The sequence below is a fragment of the Staurois parvus genome, unplaced genomic scaffold (genome assembly GCF_062004578.1).
Source record: "Staurois parvus isolate SC_StPar_1 unplaced genomic scaffold, SC_StPar_1.0 ptg000524l, whole genome shotgun sequence".
NCBI lineage: Eukaryota > Metazoa > Chordata > Amphibia > Anura > Ranidae > Staurois > Staurois parvus.
The window spans coordinates 65,920-84,385 of NW_028318320.1; the positions used below are offsets into that span (position 1 = coordinate 65,920).

The following is an 18,466-nucleotide window of genomic DNA, read 5'->3' on the forward strand; positions in this document are numbered from 1 at the left end:
TCAGGGTGCACAGCCATTCGCGGCCGTGACTGAAATCACCGGGTCTCGGCCTGTTGATTACCGAGGATCTCCGACGGGGTGGGATGGGGGGCCAGAGAACTGTTCGTAAACAAAACAGTTCTCCTCCCTGTACAATGAAGCACACACACAGGACATGATGTCAAATGGCACACAGTTAACCCTTTGATCACTCCACATGTTAAACCCTTCATGCCCAGTGCCATTAGTACAGTGTCAGTTATTTTTATTAGCACTGATCACTGTATTGGTGTCACTGGGGATGTCAGTGATACCAAGTCAGTTCCCCCCAGCGTCAGAATGCCCGCCACAGTCCCGCTATAAGTCGCTGATATATATATCACCATTTGCAAATGCTATAACTTTCATGTAAACCAATTAATTTACACGTATTGGGATTTTGTTTTAGCAAAGGCATGTAGCAGAATACATTTTGACCTAAATTTATGATGAAATTAATTTTTTTAATTTTTTATACTGGACATATTTAATAGCAAAAAAAGTCCAAAATATTTTTTTTTCTCAAAATTGTTGGTCTTTTTTTTTTTTTATAGTGCAAAAAATTTAAACCGCAAAGGCGATCAAAAAGAACTGAAAGAAAGCTCAATTTGTGGGGAAAAAAAGGACCTAAATTTCATTTGGGTGCAGTGTTACATGACCAAGCAATTGTCCATTAAAAATAATTCAGAGCCGTAACGCATAAATGGCCTGGTCAGGAAGGGGCGTAAATCCTCTGGAGGGCAAGTAGTTAAACAGGGATGAGCCTCATATAAGCTAATTACCACAAATAGGTTTGTTTTACTCGCCATGGGGGGAACTCTTCTTTTGTGGTGGATTGTAGTCTGGAGCCGCATCGAGAGTCAAACTCCTCATCACTGTTTCACATACAAACTGAGTCCCACTGATGTCCTCTTCTGTCTCTTCCTGAGTGGTGATACCCTCCACAGCTTCCTTGGACTTTTTCACTGTTGGGGTAAATAATTTTTTAAAGTTAACACAAAATAAATACTCATGCTGCCTTGCACATCTTAATGTACAGTCTTTGGACGAATTTATGCTGGGACTCCCATGTTCGGGTGCATGAGTTACATCAGTGGCTAAGTAGTTAGCACTTCCACCTGGCAGCACTAGAGTTGACAGTTCACATTCCATACAACAGCACCACCTGCCTGAACTTTGCATTTTCTCCCTGTGCCTGTATGGGTTTCCTCTGGGCACTCGGGTTTCCTCTCACATTCCAAAGACATGCTGGTAGATTAATTGGTTCCCATTTAAATTACTCCTAGTATGTGTATGTATGAATGTGAGTTAGGGACCTTAGATTGTACGCTCCTTTAAGGCAGGGACTGATGTGAATGTACAATATATATGTAAAGTGCTGCATAAATAGTATTTCTGTCCATCCAGTCCTGAGGTTTACACATCTCTGCTACATAGCACAGCCCTGTCTGGTAGGGAAAGAGGCCTGACTTTTCTGTGCTGCAGGTCAGTAACCCTGCAGGGTCTTCCCCCTACTCCAATCCCTGTGAATGGACCAGGGAAGGAGAAACAGCAGACTGATGAGCTCATCAATAATTCACTCTGCTCTTTCTTCCTTGTTCCTGATGTAAAATTAGGTCAGCTCCTTTTATTTGGCACTTGTTTTGCATTTGAGCAGTTTACCAACAGGCTTAACGTCTATGCTACACCAAGTACTTTTTTTTCTATATGTGTGTTCACATGTGTATTTTATAAATCATGGTCTCTGTACGTTTCATATACAGTGTCTTGAAAAAGTATTCACACTCTTGAAATTTTCCACATTTTGTCATGTCACAACCAAAAACATAAATGTATTTTATGTGATAGACCAACAAAAAGTTGCACACAATTGTGACGTGAAAGGAAAATGATAAATGGTTTTCAAATTTTTTTTACAAATAAATATCTGAAAAGTGTGGCGTGCATTTGTATTCAGCCCCCTTTACTTCGATACCCCTAACTAAAATCTAGTGGAACCAACTGCCTTCAGAAGTCACCTGATTAGTAAACGGAGTTCACCTGTGTGTAATTTAATCTCAGTATAAATACAGCTGTTCTGTGAAGCCCTCAGAGGTTTGTTAAAGAACATTAGTGAACAAACAGCATCATGAAGGCCAAGGAACACACCAGACAGGTCAGAGATAAAGTTGGTGAGAAGTTTAAAGCAGGGTTAGGTTATAAAACTATCCCAAGCTTTGAACATCTCACAGAGCACTGTTCAGTCCATCATCCGAAAATGGAAAGAGTATGGCACAACTGCAAACCTACCAAGACATGGCCATCCACCTAAACTGACAGGCTGGGCAAGGAGAGCAATAATCAGAGAAGCAGCCAAGAGGCCTATGGTAGGAGCTGCAGAGATCCACAGCTCAGGTGGGAGATTCTGTCCACAGGACAACTATCAGTCGTGCACCCCACAAATCTGGCCTTTATGGAAGAGTGGCAAGAAGAAAAACACTGTAGAAAGAAAGCCATAAGAAGTCCCATTTGTGAGAAGCCATGTTCAAGATACAGCAAACGTGGAAGAAGGTGCTCTGGTCAGATGAAACCAAAATTGAACTTTTTGGCCTAAAGGCAAAACGCAATCTGTGGCGGAAAACTAACACGTGAAACATGTTGGTGGCAGCATCATGTTGTGGGGATGCTTTTCTTCAGCAAGGTCAGGAAAGCTGGTCAGAGTTGATAGGAAGATGGATGGAGCCAAATACAAGGCAATCTTAGAAGAAAACCTGTTAGAGTCTGCAAAAGACTTGAGACTGGGGCAGAGGTTCACTTTCCAGCAGATCAATGACCCTAAACATACAGCCAGAGCTACAATGGAATAGTTTAGATCAAAGCATATTCATGTGTTAGAATGGCCCAGTCAAAGTCCAGACCTAAATCCAATTGAGAATCTGTGGCAAGACTGGAAAATTGCTGTTCAGACGCTCACCATCCAATCTGACAGAACTTGAACTATTTTGCCAAGAAGAATGGGCAAACATTTCACTCTCTAGATGTGCAAAGCTGGTAGAGACATCCCCAAAAAGACTTGCAGCTGTAATTGTAGTGAAAGGTGGTTCTACAAAGTACTGACTCAGGGGGACTGGATACAAATTCACACCACACTTTTCAGATATTTGTAAAAAAATTTACATTATTTATCATCTTCCTTCCATTTCACAATTATGCGCCCTTTTGTGTTGGTCTATTACATAAAATCACAACAAAATACATTTAAATTAATCAGTAGCATCTTCTTTTTATTCTCCTGGTTCTATGCTTTCAGAATATGTATGGTTTTTGGGTTGGGAGTCTTTTACAGACACTGAAAGCTGTAAGAGAAAAATGAAAACCTCCAGATTTTTTAGAGAAAGTTAGTTAGTTATTTACAGTTTTGTGCACCTTCCATTTTCATAATTTCAAAAAGGGTGCAATTTAAAATTAATATTCGCTCTTTAGTAACTCAATACAGGTTTAGCTTTTAAATTTAGTAGGAATTTAGCAGGAATTTTGTAAAATATGCTGTGTGTTTCTCTGCTAATAATGCTTTTAGAGGATTTTTAGCAAAAATATTTTTTATAAACATTTGTGAAAATATCACGGGGCCTTAAAAATCACTAGCACCTTGTTTTTATTCTACTCATCACTCATGATTCTACTGATTCTAGTCATGTGCTTTGAGAAAATGTATGATTTTCACTGGAGTTTAAAAGTGGAGCGCAGGGTCTGGCAGCAAAAGGTTGTTCAGATAGATGATGACAAAATAAGGTCGAATGTAGGAGTGTTTCAAACATTGGTAGGATTGTGGAACTGTTGGGGTTTTTGGTATAGATCTGTAGTCTTGCAGACATATAACCAGTGTACCAGATCAAAAGTTGCTTTGTATTGTCTGTTAAGTGGGAAACATACAGTGGGGCAAAAAAGTATTTAGTCAGCCACCAATTGTGCAAGTTCTCCCGCTTAAAAAGATGAGAGAGGCCTGTAATTGGCATCATAGGTAGACCTCAACTATGAGAGACAAAATGAGAAAAAAAAATCCAGACAATCACATTGGCTGATTTAGAAAGAATTTATTTGCACATTATGGTGCAAAATAAGTATTTGGTCACCTACAAACAAGCCAGATTTCTGGCTCTCACAGACCTGTACCTTCTTCTTTAAGAGGCTCCTCTGTCCTGCACTCATTACCTGTATCAATGGCACCTGTTTGAACTTGTTATCGGTATAAAAGACACCTGTCCACAACCTCAAACAGTCACACTCCAAACTCCACTATGGTGAAGACCAAAGAGCTGTCGAAGGACACCAGAAACAAAATTGTAGACCTGTACCAGGCTGGGAAGACTGAATCTGCAATAGGCAAGCAGCTTGGTGTGAACAAATCAACTGTGGGAGCAATAATTAGAAAATGGAAGACATACAAGACCACTGATAATCTCCCTCAATCTGGGGCTCCACGCAAGATCTCACCCCGTGGGGTCAAAATGATCACAAGAACGGTGAGCAAAAATCCCAGGACCACACGGGGGGACCTAGTGAATAACCTGCAGAGAGCTGGGACCAACGTAACAAAGGCTACCATCAGAAACACACTACGCCACCAGGGACTCAGATCCTGCAGTGCCAGACGTGTCCCCCTGCTTAAGCCAGTACATGTCAGGGCCCGTCTGACGTTTGCTAGAGAGCATTTGGATGATCCAGAAGAGGATTGGGAGAATGCCATATGGTCAGATGAAACCAAAATAGAACTGTTTGGTAGAAACACAACTCGTCGTGTTTGGAGGAGAGAGAATGCTGAGTTGCATCCAAAGAACACCATACCCACTGTAAAGCATGGGGGTGGCAACATCATGCTTTGGGGCTGTTTCTCCGCAAAGGGACCAGGACGACTGATCCATGTACAGGACAGAATGAATGGGGCCATGTATCGTGAGATTTTGAGTGCAAACCTCCTTCCATCAGCAAGGGCACTGAAGATGAAACGTGGCTGGGTTTTCGAACATGACAATGATCCCAAACACACCGCCCAGGCAACGAAGGAGTGGCAACGAAGCATTTCAAGGTCCTGTGGCCTAGCCAGTCTCCAGATTTCAACCCCATAGAAAACCTTTGGACGGAGTTGAAAGTCCATGTTGCCCAGCGACAGCCCCAAAACATCACTGCTTTAGAGGAGATCTGCATGGAGGAATGGGCCAACATACCAGCAACAGTGTGTGCCAACCTTGTGAAGACTTACAGGAAACGTTTGACCTCTGTCATTGCCAACAAAGGATATATAACAAAGTATTGAGATGAACTTTTGATATTGACCAAATACTTATTTTCCACCATAATTTGCAAAAAAAATTCTTTCCAAATCAGCCAATGTGATTGTCTGGATTTTTTTTCTCATTTTGTCTTTCATAGTTGAGGTCTACCTATGATGCCAATTACATGCCTCTCTCATCTTTTTAAGCGGGAGAACTTGCACAATTGGTGGCTGACTAAATACTTTTTTGCCCCACTGTAACTGGTTTGGCCATAACAGTAAGTTACACCACAGTAAAACAACATACACGTTATCTACAACTTCTATGTGTCTACAACTCATCAATGCTATTGATTATGCTAATGCTACGTAGAGCCCCTATTGAGTTGAAATGCCTTTTAGACTAGGATCTTCTGTTTATTTTTCACTCAAAACTCACTTAACTACGGAAGTTGTCTATTCATCACAAAAAGGAATTTTTTAAAGTTTTCAATTACTTTAGATAAATTGGCAGGCTAAGTAATCTCACTTTTTATGAATACTCTATTTTAAATTGGTCCTGTAACATGCAGCTTAGCAAATACCTTTGACCAAAGTTGTGTTTAACCACATTTCTGGGGTTCCCCTTTAAAAAAAGCAATGCCTAGTCCTTACTTGACCTTGAAGTATTGTCTGTGATACTTTTTGATATCATCTCAAGCAAGACTGACCATCTGTACAAATTTAAACCCCAAAACCAAAGCTGACATTGAAATTTCAGAGTTTTTGAGCTTTTTTTTTTACAAAGATACACTTGTAAGTGTAGAGTCTGGACATATGTTAGTGCATTGCTGACATAAAGTAATATGTTTCATATACTACAAAGTACATTCTGAAAAAAAGAGCATACCAATGACTTTAGTACTATAGATTGCTTATTTGCTAATAGAATATAGGTGTGCTGGAGATAAGTAAGGGAGGGGGATTAGAGACGGAGCAACACCAGCTAGAAATCTTTAGGGATGTGCGTATGAAATACGCTTTGTAGAAGTTTAAAGTTACACTAAAATGTAAAATAAAAAAAAATAACAAACATGTTATGCTTACCTGCTCTGTGGAACAGAGCAGCCCTGATCCTCTGTTCAGGACCTCCGTAGCCGCTCCTGGTTCCTCGCCCCACTGAGTGCCTCCATAGCAAGCCACTTACGTGGCAAGTACGTGCTCACTCCCTAGGCCCATCTTGCATGTCCATAGACACACAAAGTGCAACTCAGCCCCACCCCCTGCTGCCTCCCTCACTGACTGTGACAGCAGCGGGAGCCAATGGTTCCTACTACCATCTCAGAGATCAGGGTCAGGTAAGTGTTATGGGGGCTGGGAGTGGCGCTACACACAGAAGGAATTTTACCTTCATGTACTCTATGCAAAATGTTCAGCCTTTAGAACCACTTTAAATATTTTGGTCCAGAGTCTTCGTAGCCATTCGACAAGTCCCCCAAATGTGCATGATGTCTCTAGTTGCAATGTATCCTCTAAAACTTATCAGAATGAACAGGATAGGAATATGCCAATGCAGAACTGACATTTCAGTAAACCATCAGCTCTGTTCATGGCCCAGCAGTTGTCAGCATTCTATCCTCTCCCGTGCTCAATGACATAGGGGAGCCTAAGCTGTGGGATCAGGTGACCAGACCAAAGTGGATTAAAAATAGGCAAGTACATAGATGTTTATTTTACAGATTAGGCAGGTAGCGTAGAAGGAGGGAGCATTTATAAAGATAATAATAGTTAGGGTTTTCTTCGTCTTTCTTGTTAGGTTGATCTAACGTCAACCAAATTGAATTATTATATATAGAGTCATGTGAGAACATTGTGAAGTTTCAGTACCATTTAAAAAAGGTAACGACAAGGTGGGGCGGCACAGTGGCTTAGTGGTTAGCAATTCCCAACCATGGCGCCTCCTGCATGGAGTTTGCATGTTCTCCCTGTGTTCGCATGGGTTTCCTCCGGGTACTCTGGTTCCCTCCCACACTCCAAAGACATGCTGGTAGGTTAATTGGCTCCTGTCTAAATTGTCCTAGTTTCATCTCTGGCCATGCGGGATCTCCTGCATGGTTGGGTTGGGGAAAGACCTGGCAATCTACCCTGTAAAATAATTGCTAAAAGAATTCATGGAAAAAGTCGCTTAGGAGTGACGGTCCATGCAATCGCCAAGGGTCGGATATGACTGAATGGATAGATAAATAGAATGACAAGGTGAACTAGTGATATGCCCATACACAAGTAGAGTATTGGCACATTAGATCCGTAACAGCTCTTGGCTGACAGCCGGTTATGATGGTGTATAAATATCATAAAATGTATATTATATAGGGCGCGCTTGTTGGAGCCCAACCTCTGTAGCTGTAAGATAAAGGTGCCAGATGGATATCAGGGATGGATGGAAGCAGTAACATTGAGGCAGCTCTTCTTAGAGTGGAAGCAAGGCTCCAATGCAGTAACAAGAAAAAGAGAGGAAGGCGCCTCTAAGTGCAGTATTAAATTAAAATGCGTTTTTATTAAAATGCGATTTTCAAACTTTGTTTTTATTTTGCTTTTATATTCATTTCTATTAATTTTTATTTATGGTACAGTAATCTACCTTTTTCATTACCTCATTGATTTATTCATTATTATTATTTATTTTCACCTCCACTGTTCCATTCTATTTATTTTTAGATTTAATTGTCATTTTCTATTTCCCTTCTATTGAATATGTTATTCTATGTATACATACACACTCGTACACATCTTAACCCAAAAGCATTAGAGCTATTCTCTCGTGTGTTTTTATTTTTATTTCTATTTTTATTTCTGTTTTTATAATTGTATTAATTCCTGTACGATGCAGGAAAACATGTAGGTCCTTAGGACCCAGGAATTACTTGCCTCTCTCCCATTTCCTCCACACTATAAAAATGTCAGGGTTCTACTGGGGCTCAGGTCTGAAGAAGGAGCCTATTGAGCATGCTCCGAAATGCATTACCGCCCCTTTTACCTGCTACATCTGACTCTGCTCTCCAAGCTTCATTTTTGATGCACAGGCACATCCTGGACTCTACCTCCTGATCCTATAGGCATAGCTTGCTGCTGGACGGCTGGATGTCCCACCTGGATCCAATTACCACATGATGAGTCTTTTTAACCGTTTATCTTGTAAGTGAAAATTTTCCATTGTCTACTAATAAATTGTTAATACTGCACTTAGAGGCGCCTTCCTCTCTTTTTCTTATAAATATCATAAAAACTGCAATTCATATTTTAATGACACACTCACCAGCACCATCACTCTCCTCTTTTATTTGCCCCAATCCTGGCTTTTCAATTAAAGGTCCATCATGTGGCAGAGGAGACATACAGGGTGTCATATCTAAAAAGAAACAGACTATTAGGGCATACAGCATGAAAAAAATAATATTGTTACAATACAGACACTGACAAAGTAGGACGACAGACTCACCTACAGGTGTATTGTGGGGAACACGCTCCAGTTCTTGGACAATATTAATATCCAGCAATTCAAATGACAGCAAATCCTGTACAGAGGAGAACTGATAAATGAAGCGCTTATGACATCAACTCAGTTTACCCAATTCCAGATTTAAAAACACGTGCTTTTTATCTTGCTTCAGGTTGGCATTTGGATTGCATTCTGGACCAGTGAAAACAGAGCACTGATCTTCTGAAAATCAGTGAAAAAGCCTAGCAAAAAGGCTGTATTCTGAATTTTGATACAAAGTAACTCACAGAAATTCATGGAAACCTGTGAAGATACCTGGAAACTCTGCCCACCCCTGTCTTTTACACTTTGCTAATTATCCCTTTCATCAAGAGGAAGGTACAGAAGTGGGGATGGTTTGGCCCGAGTTTTCTGAGTTGTGGTATTCAGTTTTAGTTTTCTAAAGCCGGCCACAGATGGAGCGATTTTCTTTCCTGCAACCATGAGTTGACGGTGTTGATGGGGGAATCCCTCTCATGAGAGGGCAGAAGACACCCCCTCCATGTGAACACAGTGAATAATGCTAGCAGTTATAATAGCTCCTAGCAACAGTCACATGTAAAATCTGACAGGCTGGTTGTACCAAAGTTGATCATTCAACCAACTTGGGTACATCCAGGCCACTCATACATGGTTTGAATCTTATAAACCTTTTCTATGTGCCTTCCTCACACTTCAAATCCTATCCCACATTCCCAAAACATATAAAATCAAAACCCAAAACTGTCCACAATCCAAAGTCCAAAGTGTCCACACTATCCAATCTTCCAACTGTGATTGATGTCCAAATCGTCACTCCAATCCAAGATACCTCAAACAAATTTAAACTGAATATAGTGCATTACCTTTTAAACAATATAACATTCCGTGATGTCATGCACAAACACTAGTGAAGAATGTAACCGCCAAAAAAAAAATGTGTATATATATATATATATATATATATATATATTTATGATATATAATTATAATTCTATAATATAAAATCAAATGTGAAATTCAAAATCCACACACTTCAGCTCGTGATATAGTGAGTTAATTACTCCAAGTGAAATTAAACAAACCAAACATATGCAACCAGTGACATAGTGCACTAAACCAAATGGGTGCCACCACTCTGTGTTAGGATAACATACTATTACCCTAATTCAATTTGTACAGGCGTTTCAAACTTTTCCACATGTCAGATGGCTTTCCTCTGTAGGGGAGAATACACTGGGATCTCCCCGTTCCTCACAAGACAGAGAAGAGAAACTCAGTGGAGAAAATGCAAAAAGATTTAATCATTAAATAACTGCTTACATATAAGGTAAAAACCGTCCAACCTATTCAAGACCACATCCAAGATGGCTGCGATGCTCCTTCCGGTTTGCGCCTGACGTCACGACTCTGAAGCGTTTCGTCACTTCCGACTTTTTCTTAAGGGATCCCTTAAAAGTTTGAAACGCCTGTACAAACTGAATTAGGGTAATAGTATGTTATCCTAACACAGAGTGGTGGCACCCATTTGGTTTAGTGCACTATGTCACTGGTTGCATATGTTTGTTTGTTTAATTTCACTTGGAGTGATTAACTCACTCTATCACGAGTTGAAGTGTGTGGATTTTGAATTTCACATTTGATTTTATATTATAGAATTATAATTATATATCATAAATATATATATATTTTTTTTGGCAGTTACATTCTTCACTAGTGTTTGTGCATGACCTCACGGAATATTATATTGTTTAAAAGGTAATGCACTTTATTCAGTTTAAATTTTGTTTGAGGTATCTTGGATTGGAGTGACGATTTGGACATCAATCACAGTTGGAAGATTGGATAGTGTGGACACTTTGGACTTTGAATTGTGGACAGTTTTGTGTTTTGATTTTATATGTTTTGGGAATGTGGGATAGGATTTGAAGTGTGAGGAAGGCACATGAAAAAAAGTTTATAATATTTGCACTTTCAAGGGTGAAAGTTTTACTTTTCTTTGGGGTTACACAGAGATTTTATTTTGATATGGTTTGAATCTTGGTAAGTCCCTGCTGAACCAGCCGAGATTCAAACCATCTATGGTCAGCTTTAGCTAATGTGGCAGGCACCTAAGGCACTTAAATGTGCAGGTACCTGTAGATGCTTGTGATATACCCATGCTGGAGCTTAATCAGCTTTTAATCAATCCAAGTTTTCTTCTGATGCGACTGGAGTATATTGTTTAAAGTATAACATTATCTGCTGTAATGCCTAAATCAGGGTTAGGCAATCTTTGAGAGGTGGAGATCTACCTAAGAAACATGGAAGAGATCAAAGATCACCAGGATGAAGTGCCCCCCTCCTCTCCCTTTTTTTTTTTATTACTTAGCAAGGTCCTAATAAAAAAGATGGCATGAAGAAAACTTATAAAAATATAATAAAATACTTCACTGTAATTTTCAGCCAGCCAAGGTCATGTGATCTTTCCTGTGTCAGCCAGTGGCAGCTGCAGGGGAGAAAGAGCTTGAAGACATCTGGTAAAGCCTGGAGAGGTGATGTAACCTGTTCTCCCCTGCATATGCTGTTGGCTAACAAAAGGTAAGCCAACGTAACCAGATTGGAGCAGTCTTAAAATAGGTTACTAAGCATAGGTGTTAGGGGTGGAGGGGGAGGGGGGGCAATTTTAAGGCTAGCTAGGTTTAAGCTGGAATACTACTTTAATCTTTCTGCACTGCTGTTTTTGTTATTGACTTGCATTCAATGCTCCCAATCAAATTAGTGAGCTGGCAATGCACCAAAATGTTGAAACAGCCATGCACCATTCTTGGACACGTTACAATTTGTCTGTAAACAAAGGATCTAAAAGCAGCTAAAGGACTGACCTAGGGAGGATTATGTGCTCGTGAGCAGCTTCAGGGATGGCTGCATACTAAGTCTACTGCTCAGCCGATTTTTAGCCCTCGGGGGGTTGTTTTTGCTCTCCCTCCAACCTCTCCTGGCCCCCTGTCCCCCAGTGCCCCAATGGGCAAAAAGTCAGCGGCCGCTCGCACCTCCAGCACCCGGCGGGCCGCACTGGAATTTGCGGTCTACCCACAGGAGGCCACATTTCAAGCCGCGGCCTCGATTTCGGGTCCGCCTCCGGAGGGTTCCAGGGCCCCAGCCGCGAGTTCGCATCTCCCGCCAGAAGCCCGGCCTCGATTTCGGGTCCCCCGCCGCCGCTACCCGCGAGTGGACCAGATCCCAGAGATGATGATGACCTGGCATCAGAGGCGTCCCTGCAGTCTTCCGCTCCAGTTCTGAGGGATGTTGAGCTTCTGCGCCGCTTCAAGTCCATGCTGCAGTCGGAATTGTCCTCCGCTACCTCCAAGCTGGCCGACCACCATTTCGCAAGAAATTAGGGAGTTGGGCAATCGGACTAACAATCTCGTGGATAAAATGGATGCTGTGGCCACGGTCATTGAAAGTCACAAGCAGGATTTGTGTGACCTCAAGAAAAAATTAGCGGACGAGCTGCTCCGGCTTGAGGATTTTGAAAACCGTTCCCGCCACAGCAATTTGTGGTTAAGGGGTATCCCAGAAACGGTCACAGATCTCACCTCCACCGCTACTGCTCTGTTTCAGGAGCTGATGCCCGCCATTCCCATTGACCGGTTCAGATTTGACCGCATACACCGTGCATGGGGCCCCAGACAACCGGATGGGCCCCCGAGGGACATTATCATCAAGTTCACTTACTACTGCACTAAGGAAACTATCGTCTTGGGGGCCAGAAACAACCCAGACCTCAGATTCCAGGGGCATTGCTATCAGCTCTTCGCTGACCTCTCCCAGACCACTCTGCAGAAGCGTCTTCAGTTGAAACCCTTCACTCCAGTCCTGGTGACCCGCAGAATTAAATATGCCTGGGGCTTTCCGTTCCGCCTCACCTTCAACTACCAGGGCCGCAGTCACTCGGTTGCCATGCCGGAGGAGGCCCACTCTCTCCTGGATTCTTTACACCTTCTTTCGCCAGAAGCTGCTACTCAGAGCCCAGCTCATTCATTCGGATCTCCGGCGAGGCTGCTTCCTTTGGGCCGCCTCTGGGAGTGGTCGTCCAACAGGAAGAGGGCTCTCACTCAGACCCCTCTACGAACAAGTCCGCCCTGCTCTTCTCCGGGCTGAAGATGTATCTTGGAACACCCACGTTGTGTTTCACCGTTGTACGTTCCTGACGGGACCATGAGTTTGGCCCTTAGGGCTTTTCCAGTTTGTCAGCGTTCCGGGTTGGGCCTGATCCGGATTGTTCCCTTGGGTTCCAATGTTTGTAAGGTGGTCCATCTTATACATTTTGTACAACAGCGGAAAAGCCCGGGATTCTTACTGTCCTTAGACATATATAAAGCCTTTGATTCTCTATCCTGGGAATATCTGCGGTTTGTGCTGTCCCGTTGGGGTTTTGGGGATTCTATTCTTTTTTGGATTTAAGCTTTGTATTCTTCTCCTTTGGCTTCTGTTAAGTACGCCGGGTATTTCTCAGATCCCTTTTCTATTTGGCGGGGGACGAGACAGGGCTGCCTTCTGTCCCCGGCGCTCTTTGTCCTGTCCGGACCGATTGTAATTTGGATAAGACTGTCGCTCTCAATATTACTTTGGCCCCAGATTTGGTTTCACGCCTACAGTCCCACTTCCCTTGCAAATGGGCTTCCTCTTCTCTTGAATACCTAGGCATTCGCTTGACCCCCACCTATGACTCATTGTTTGCTGCAAATTATTATCCATTGCTTTGCTCTGTGTCCTCTCTTATGCACTCTTGGCAATTTCCGCACCTGTCTTGGATAGGACGGGTTCAGTAAAAATGACCATCTTGCCGAAATTGTTATATTTTCGCACCCTCCCAGTGCGGGTTCCTCCTCATTTTCTTCGGTTGATTCAGGCGACGATTATGAGTTTTATCTGGGCCGATAAGTGCCCCAGAGTCTCCAGAACTACGCTTTTTGTTCATAGACTCAAGGGTGGTCTTGGGGTGCCTAATGTAACTAAGTATTATCAGGCGAGCCAGATTGCCCCGCTGTCAATGTTGCACGCTTCTTCAGACGTTCCTCTCTGGGTCCTGCTGGAACTACCTAATTGTGCCCCTATTGCGACGTCGATGCTTCTATGGCTTCCCCCTGCCCTGCGCCCTACGGCACTGAGTCCGATTTTGCTCCATGGTCTACATGTGTGGGACTCGGTACATTACTCCAGTGGCCTGATGTCACTTTTCTTGCCTTTGCTCCCAATCACTAACAACCCTCTCTTCCCACCGGGTTTAGATCAACCAAGGGTGTTTTCTTGGTGGGTGGCCAATGGTTTTTCGCAGGTGCGACACTTTTTGACTTCTGGGTCCTTCCCTATCTAAAATTCTCTTCGGGAGTCACAGCAGAATTTTTTCCTTATTTTCAATTGCGGCATTGGCTGATCTCCCTGAGGGGCACTTCTGCTTTCCTGTACCAGAAATCTGCCTTTGAACTGGTTTGCCAGCAGTGTCTGGGAGCTCCGGGCCTTATTTCCCTTCTTTATGCAGCTTTGAACAGACGCACAACGCATACTTCTCTCATATGTTGTTCAGTGGGAGCGCGACCTGGAGGCAGTCGTGGATCTGGAGGACTGGAATAGGGCCTGGTCGCTTATAGCTAAATGTTCATTTAATACGACCACGCTGGATACAAAGTATTGTTTTGTCGGTATTGGGTTCCGGCTTGTTTGGCCCAGGTGAACCCTGCCTGCAGTGATCAATGCTTTTGGGGTTGTGGCCGTCGTGGTGATGTATTGCATATCTGGTGGTCATTATTATTATTATATAGGATTTATATAGCGCCAACGGTTTGCTCAGAGGTTTACATTATAGTGGGAGACAATACAGTAACAATACAGTTCAATACAAGAGGGATTTGAGGGCCCTGCTCCTTGGAGCTTACAATCTAGGAGGGAGGGGTGAATGGTACAGTAGGTAGTAACTGTGGGGGATGGAGTGGTTGGAAGAGTAGAGGATTCCAGAATTAGCAGAGGGCGGGATAGGCTTCCCTGAAGAGATAGGTTTTCAGTGATCGACTAAAGGCAAGTAGAGTAGGTAATAATCTGATAGATTGGGGTAGGGAGTTCCAGAGGATGGGTGACGCCCTGGAGAAGTCTTGGGGACGAGCATGGGAGGAGGAGATAAGGGAGCTAGAGAGTAAGAGGTCTTGCGAGGAGCGGAGTGTACGGTTGTTCGGTTATGTAAATTGGAGCAGTGTTGTGGATGGCTTTATATGTCATTGTTAGTGTTTTGAATTTTATCCGTTGGGCAAATGAGAGCCAGTGGAGAGATTGGCAGAGAGGGGTGGTGGATAGAGAATGGTTCGTGAGGTGCAAGAGTCTGGCAGCGGCGTTCATGATAGACTGGGGGGGAGTTACAGTAGTCGAGGTGTGATATGACAAGGGAGTGAATAAGTTGCTTAGTGGTTTCCGGGGTTAGGAACGGTTGTATCTTGGAGATGTTGCGGAGGTGAAGTCTACATGATTTTGTCAGCGATTGGATCTGGGGCTGGAAGGACAGATGGGAGTCTAGGATTACACCTAGTACCCTGGCGTGAAGGGATGGACTAGGATGGTCTTACCGATATTTATGGTGAAGTCAGTGGGGGTGGCGCAGGCAGGCGGGAATACTAGGAGCTCAGTTTTGGAAAGGTTGAGTTTGAGAAAGTGGAGTGACATCCAAGCCGATATGTCGCTTAGTAGGCTAGCGATGCGGGTGGAAACTGAAGGGGTGAGGTGAGGGGTAGACAGATAGATTTGCGTGTCATCAGTATAGAGATGATAATTGAAGCCATGGGAGTTTATCAAGTGACCAAGGGAGCAGGTGTAGATGGAGAAGAGAAGGGGTCCAAGGACAGAACCTTGAGGGACCCCTACAAAAAGAGGGAGTGAGGAGGAGGTGGCAGCGTTATAGGTAACACTGAAGGAGCACTGCGATAGATAGGAGGAGAACCAGGAGAGAGCGGAGTCGCTGAGGCCAAAAGAGTGTAGTTTTTTTTTTGAGGAGGGGATGGTCAACCGTGTCAAAAGCCACAGAGAGATCGAGTAGTAGGAGTATTGAAAATGGCCGTTGGTTTTTGAAGTTAGTAGGTCATTAGAAAGTTTTAGTAGGGCAGTTTCGGTGGAGTGTAGAGGGCGAAAGCCAGACTGTAAAGGGTCGAGAAGGTTGTTGTCAGTGAGGTGGGAGCTCAGACGATTGTAGACTACGCTGTCTAGGAGTTTAGAGGTAAATGGCAGCAAGGAGATGGTTGTTCAGGTTGGTGGGGTCTAGGGAGGGTTTTTTAAGTATGGGAGTGATGTGTGCGTGCTTTAGAGGGGAGGGGAAGGCACCTGTAGAGAGGGAAAGATTGAAGATGTGAGTGAGGGAGCACAGGATGGAAGAGGAGGGTGACCAAAGGAGTTGTGAGGGGACAGGGTCCAGGGGGCAGGTGGTGAGGCGGGCTTCTGAGAAGACCTTAAGGACCTCTTCCTTAAGGTGGTAACGAGGTCAAAGGAGGAAAGAGTTGAGGGAGGTATGGTATGAGGAATGATAAGTGGGGTGGGTGTCTGTGTGGTGGCTATGTCACTACGAATTGCATCAATCTTGTTTTGGAAGTGGTGTGCAATCTCGTGGGCAGTGAGTGATCGCTAGGTGGCGTTGGGCGTGAAGAAAGTAGAGAGTTAAAGGTAGAGAAGAGCCAATGAGGACTCGAAGAGAGGGTATTAATGAGGGTGACAGTAAGCTTGTTTGGCAGCGTGAAGGGAGGAAGTGTATGTTAAGAAGGTCATGCACAAGACTATTTCGTTTTTGGTCTCGTGTGCTTGGCCTCCTTTTCACCTTGTTCCATCTCTCCATACCCCGGGATGCTCGGTATGCTTTGCATCATTGTCCCATACTGGGCCTCTTGGCTCATCAGCAGAAGTTGGCTTCCTATTTGTTTTTGTCAGCCACTAGAACAATTGCTCAGGCCTGGAAGAGCCCGTTTGTCCCTCTTCAGGGAGTGCAGGACCGTATGACCATTATGATGCTCAATGAACAGATGTTGAGTATCTGCAACGACTCCCAACGTAAATTCTTGAAAATATGGGAGCCGTGGTTGCAATATGCCTTTCCCACGCTCCCCCCAGCTAGTCTGGGGATATGATATTGTTCAGTATTGGCGTTTTTGGACCCCTGCTCTTGGTTTTGTTATTTTTTTTTTTTGTACTCCTCCTTCCTTTTCTTTTTTTTGTTTGTTTTTGGTGTGGCAGTGGATAGCTGCCTTTAGTTTGAGTTACTAATCGGTGTTATACTAATGTTTAGTCATTTAAGTGCCATTGATAGCCCCTGCGTGGGCGCACCTTTTGCTCTGTTGGTGTTAGAGCACTGGTTTTTCTAAATTTTTATGTGCAATTAATAGCCCCTGCCTGGGAGTGATTTGTTGCTCCTGTGTTAAACTGTTTAAATTAATAAAAAACATTGAAATACAAAATATTAAATACATCTCTGATAGTGTAAATCCTTTAATGTAATAATAGCTTAAAGTCATCACATATATCAATTCACATGATCCCAATGTGTGCAAATCAAACATAAAAACATCCAAATCCAATTGAGATCCAAATTTAATTGAGATCCCACTCGTTTCTTGGATAGTTCCCGTGGTGACTCACCTTATCAGTTTACATGGCATGATGTGTTTTGTCAAAACTGGCTTTATCAAGGATACAGCCCAGTCATGCATTACAATTATTAAACAGTGTATTTCCATGGCGACACAACCACTATAACTTATTCAATATCAGTGCTAAAAAATAAAACTAACATTCTAAAGTACAGAAACCCTTATTATATACCTAATAAAAAAAGTTTTATATCATGGGATACAACACATGTAGTGTATATGTTAGATGGTCTACGAAGCCCACAATAACTGGACCTCCATGATAAAGTCATGAGGCTGGGGTGAAACAAGTTAGGGGCATGGCTTAAGTGAATCAAGCTGAGACTGCTTTTACCCGCTAACAACTCAGGCCGGGCAAAGTGTGTGGCAACAGGGCTTTTCCTACTTCTACACCACGATATCTGGGTCACACAACCAGACATTTGAGGAATAAATAGCAGAAACACCTACATAATATTGATACAGATTATAAAAATCACAAAAAGATCATAAAAAGATTCAAAAGTGTTAAAATTTTGGGGGGGATTGACGGGATTACCTATGGTAATTTAAATAGAATACAAGTTTTATCCTTTAGTACTGACAGAGTGTGTGTGATGGTAATCACATTAAACATTACAAAGAATATAACAGAATATGCAAAAAGGAAATAAAGACCCCAAAAATTGAAAATGAACGACAGATTGCAAAAGATAGTAGGACCAACCCCCAAAAATTCTTCAAATCTATTAATAGTAAAAAGGTCAGGACTGAGCATGTAGGCCCTTTACAAAATAATCTAGAGTGGGTGACTGGGGACAAAGAGAAGGCAAATTTATTAAATACCTTCTTCAGCTTTGTATATACAAAGGAGCATGGGGGAGCTCTTATCCATAACGGGCATAGTATTGACACAGCTCCAGATGATCCACATTGGCTCACAATTGAGATGATCCAAAAATATTTAGAGAGGCACCTCCTGACGCCGGGCCTTCAGCACCTCCTGTCGCGGAGCCTTCAACACCTTCCGACACTGAACCGTCAGCATCCCCAGACGCCGTGCCC

General features: G+C 43.0%; 1 protein-coding gene across 1 annotated transcript in view; it reads right to left on the reverse strand.

Annotated features, from left to right (window-relative positions):
• The window catches only part of NBR1 (NBR1 autophagy cargo receptor), a 254,021-nt gene that overhangs the window by 47,921 nt on the left and 187,634 nt on the right, over window positions 1–18,466 (reverse strand). Inside the window, exons 14-16 of the mRNA XM_089690227.1 lie at window positions 8,748–8,823; window positions 8,565–8,657; window positions 825–983 (exon numbers count right to left, since the gene is read on the reverse strand). Of these exons, the coding sequence (XP_089546353.1) occupies window positions 825–983; window positions 8,565–8,657; window positions 8,748–8,823 (328 nt within the window). The remainder of the gene's footprint in view (window positions 1–824; window positions 984–8,564; window positions 8,658–8,747; window positions 8,824–18,466) is intronic.